The sequence below is a fragment of the Colobus angolensis genome, unplaced genomic scaffold (genome assembly GCF_000951035.1).
Source record: "Colobus angolensis palliatus isolate OR3802 unplaced genomic scaffold, Cang.pa_1.0 Scaffold3, whole genome shotgun sequence".
Classification (NCBI taxonomy): Eukaryota; Metazoa; Chordata; class Mammalia; order Primates; family Cercopithecidae; genus Colobus; species Colobus angolensis.
In genome coordinates, this window is record NW_012116265.1 from 29,905,661 (window position 1) to 29,910,222 (window position 4,562).

Below are 4,562 nucleotides of genomic sequence, written 5' to 3' on the forward strand. Positions count from 1 at the left end.
GTGGTGGCGTATAACTGTAATCCCAGCTACTCAGGAGGCTGAGGCAGGAGAATCACTTGAATTCGGGAGGCAGAGGTTGAAGTGAGTCGAGATTGCATCACTGCACTCCAGCCTGGGCAACAAGAGAGGGACTCTGTCTCAAAAAATAATAATAATAATAATAATAAATAAATAAATCAGTTACTCACTCCTCGAAACTAGAACTATTTGGAGTCTAGCACCACTTTCTAGCAATTTTTTTTCTGGTCTAGATGGGTGTACCTCAAGATTCTCTAGAAAGGAAACTAGAAGGGCAGCAGGGCAAAAGTAAGAAAACGGGGGCTGTCATCATGGCTCAGTTCCCTGGCAGAGGGCCCCTGCCCCTTCCAGCTCCACCTAGGATGCCACCTCAAGGCACTGTTTCTCTTGCCAAGCCACTTACACTGGCATGGGCACAGAGTCCAGAGTTCCCACATGCTTTTGCATCTCAGCTGGGAACCTGACGTCTACTTGATGATACTTTTTCTCAAAGACGTTTTGAGCTTTTTCTCTGAGAGATGGCAGCAGAGTAGACATGACTGGAGAACGCATGTTGATGGCTTTTTTAATTGCTGGGCGTTTTGCCATCATTCTTCTGTCGGGGAGGAAGGTGACATTTAGGTCATACAACCCTGTTTTCTAGAAATGTTCTTGAGGCCAAGTGCAGTGGCTCATGCCTGTAATCCCAACCCTTTCGGAGGTCAAGATGGGAGGATCACTTAAGCCCAGGAGTTCGAGACCAGCCAGGGCAACATAGCAAGACCCCCATCTCTACAAAAAATTTAAAAAATTAGCCAGGCGAGACAGCATGCCCACAGTCCTAGCTATAGGAGGATCACTTGAGCCTAGAAGGTTGAGGCTGCAGTGAACTATGATCATGCCACTGCCTTCCAGCGTGGGTGATGGAATGAGATGCTGTCTGAAAAAAAGAAGAGGAGGCCGGGCGCAGTGGCTCACACCTGTAATCCCAGCACTTTGGGAGGCTGAGGCATGTGAATCACCTGAGGTTAGGAGTTCAAGACTAGCTTGACCAACATGGTGAAACTCCGTCTCTACTAAAAACACAAAAAATTAGCCAGGCGTGGTGGGGCATGTCTGTAATACCAGCTACTCAGGAGGCTGAGACAGGAGAATTGCTTGAACCAGGAGTTGGAGGTTGCAGTGAGCCAAGCTTGTGCCACTGCACTCCAGCCTTGGCAACAGAGCAAGATTCTGTCTCAAAAAAATAAAATAAAATAAAATAGAGGAGAAAAAAGAAAAGAAAAGAAAGGAAAGGAAGAAAGGAAGAAAAGAAATATCCTTGAGCATAGGAAAGTCAAAAGGTCATACCTGAACTGAACAAAAGTCATGCGTTTCTTTTCCCCTCCTGATTCCTCATCTTCACGCCTCCTGCGAGGAATGTTGAACATATTGGTACGAAAGAGTCTCCCTACTTCTTCTTCAATCTCTGTCAAGTGTTGACGTCGAAAGACAATCCAAGCCACGTATGTACAGAAAGTGTAAAAGGACTACAACAAAAAATAGACAAGAATCACAATCCTCAGCTGTGAAATGGAAAACTCCCACCTGTCTGTATAACACAGCTAAGCAGACACAAACCCAGATGACCCAATTTCCCAATATCCCTGAACACTGTGCAAAATTACACATGTACTCACTTTTGCACGAGGAAAATCAGACCAACAATTTAAGGTATAGCACATAGCTTGTTAGCATCCTTTTTAGAAAGGATAATCGCTAAAAATAAGTGTCTGACAAATCGTCATTGGTTGTTGGTATAAATTGTTTCATATCAAAAAGCACCAAAACATAAGTGACTTACCTCAAAGAACTTCCAGTCTTTCTGTGTATCTGATATTTTCTCCCTGTAACATAACAAGTCACAACTATAGGTTGAGAGGGAAGTTCAATCTTTCAGGGACCTAGTCCTTATCTTCCTCTAAAGTTAGGGTCATTGTCTTGGCCCCAAGATTATTTTCAGCTACACAAATGCTATCAAAAGGCCTGGATAAAGAGTCTCAATACTTTCTTCTTCAACTTCCTATGTTACCCAGATCAAAATCCCTAGAATGGTAAAAAGTTAATCGATATAAATTTGGGGTAAACAAACCAGTGAGGAAATGTATTCTTCCAAAGACTTCTAGTAATTTGAGTGTTGGGGAGGTAAGGAGAGTGGAAAGGTGATAAAGAGGAAGCAGAGAACTAGAAGGTAAGGCTGCAATAAAGAAAAGGAAAATAATTAGCAAACAATAGTTATGGCTATTGGGTACAAAAAGAAACAGAAACAAAATCCACAAAGATCTATGCCAAAACAACCAATAGACTGAGAACAGTAGTGTGCTCCTCCTTTTGATGAGCATGGGCAAACCTGAGTCTTCTTTCTTAGCAGGAGTCCTTGGAACACAAATTCAATGTTAAGAATACTATACTTGGCCAGGCGCAGTGGCTCATGCCTGTAATCTCAGCACTTTGGGAGGCCGAAGTGGGAGGATCACTTAAGGCCAGGAGTTTGAGACCAGCCTGGCCAACATGGTGATACCTCGTCTTTACTAAAAATACAAAAATTGGCTGGGTGTGGTGGCGAGCACCTCTAATCCCAGCTACTTGGGAGGCTGAGGCAGGAGAATTGCTTGAACCTAGGAGGCAGAAGTTGCAGTAAGACGAGATTGTGCCACTGCATCCCAGCCTGAGTGACAGAGCAAGACTCCATCTCAAAAAGAAAAAAAAAAAATACTAAACTGGCATGGGCACAATTAGTGAACATGGCCTCCCCTCCTAACAATTCTGATTCTGACTCCCAGCATTAGGAAACCAGACCTGGTCTGGGGAGCCCTTGAGAGTTGATTGAGGGGGCTATGCATCTGCAGTCACTTGATCAGTCACAGCGGCCAAGGCCAGACCCTGGACGTTTCAAGGCTGATCCTGGTTTTGCTTCTTTTTTAAGACAGAGCTGAAGTGCGGTAGTGTGATCATAGCTCACTACAGCCTCAACCTTTTGGGCTCAAGCAGTCCTCCCACCTGCCAATCCTCCCACCAGACTGTAGGAGTTCAGGATGGTTCTGGAGAGCCTGGTACCCACCTCAGCCTCCCAAGAAGCTGGGACCACAGGTATACACCACCACACTAGCTATTTTTTTTTTCTTTGATACAGGGTCTCACTCTGTCACTCAGGCTGAAGCACAGTGGCATGATCATGGCTCACGGCAGCCCTGACCTCCCCAGCCTCAGGTGATCCTCCCACCTCAGCCTCCCAAGTAGCTGGGACTAAGGCACACGCCACCATGACCAGCTAGTTTTTGTATTTTTTGTAGAGACGGGGTTTCACATGTTGGCCAGGCTGGTCTCGAACTCCTGAGCTCAAGCTATCCACCCATCTCACCGTCCCAAAGTGCTGGGATTACAGGCATGAGCCAAGGTGCCCGACCTGAGCTGTGACTCTGAGGATTGGCCTTGGTACCAGGCTCTCCAGAACCATCCTGAACTCCCACAGTCTGGGAAAGATGACCTAAACCTCACAGGACCTTCGGCCTTCTCACAAGGACTTCTTGGTCTGAATGGGCCCAAACTAGCCCTTCACTTGGGGGATGAGGCCGAAGAGGTGGTTACTGGGGCCTGCCCCTCCCCTCCTACAGACTGTCTTCATTAGATATTGGTTTCTTCATGTGCAAGTCTTCAGTAAAGAACTGCGGCAATAGCAATTACAGTGAACATGGACTAAGTATGGAGTATGTGCTGGGTAGCGCGCTAAGCCCTTTACATGTATGATCATATCTAGTTTTCATAACATCCCGCATCATGCTAAGCCCTTTACATGTGTTATCATATCTGGTCTTCATAACATCCCTATGTTATAGTCAACATTATTATTCCCAATTCTCAACTGAGGAAACTGAAGTTGAGACGTAAGTCCAAAGACATATATTTAATTAGGGGCAGATCCTGTACTAAAAATCAGGCCTCACATCTGTCCTCATAACTGGAATGTGAGGAGAATAAGCTTTTTTCTTTAAAATAGTTTGCAGAGAAACATATTGAACAACAGAGCTCAGCGGAAACTTTTCGGAGCAACCCTCAGCATTTCTTTTCTGTGCCACCTGAGGCCTCCACCTGAGGGGTGTGCTGATGTGAAATTTCTGCCCTTTCAAAGCTCCTCTTCCGTAACCAACTGTAAATCTTCTGCCAGCTGAAACCAGAGACCATGAACACCTGCCAAGCTGAAGCAAGAAAACCAGCCAAAGTCTGTTTTGGGAATAAAGTCAGCTTGCTTTCTGGGAAATCTAGAGCAGAGCTCACATCAGCACAAGGCAAACCAGCACCATCTTAGCACGGTTTTGAAATGAGAGTGATTGCCCAGGAAACACACTTTCTTTCCTTTTCTTTCTGGGTTCTTTTTTTAGACATTAGAAGGGAAGGTAAGGCTGGGCGCAGTGGCTTACGCCTTAATCCCAGCACTTTGGGAGGCCGAGGCAGGTGGATCACCTGAGGTCAGGAGTTCGAGACCAGCCTGACCAACATGGAGAAACCCCATCTCTACTAAAAATACA

The 4,562-nt window shown here is 45.6% G+C and overlaps 1 protein-coding gene across 1 annotated transcript in view; it reads right to left on the minus strand.

The window, feature by feature from the left end:
• Window positions 1–4,562, minus strand: part of PPP1R36 (protein phosphatase 1, regulatory subunit 36) — a 55,860-nt gene that overhangs the window by 4,298 nt on the left and 47,000 nt on the right. The window contains exons 9-11 of the mRNA XM_011949770.1: window positions 1,841–1,883; window positions 1,348–1,526; window positions 422–613 (exon numbers count right to left, since the gene is read on the minus strand). Coding sequence (XP_011805160.1) covers window positions 422–613; window positions 1,348–1,526; window positions 1,841–1,883 — 414 coding nt within the window. The remainder of the gene's footprint in view (window positions 1–421; window positions 614–1,347; window positions 1,527–1,840; window positions 1,884–4,562) is intronic.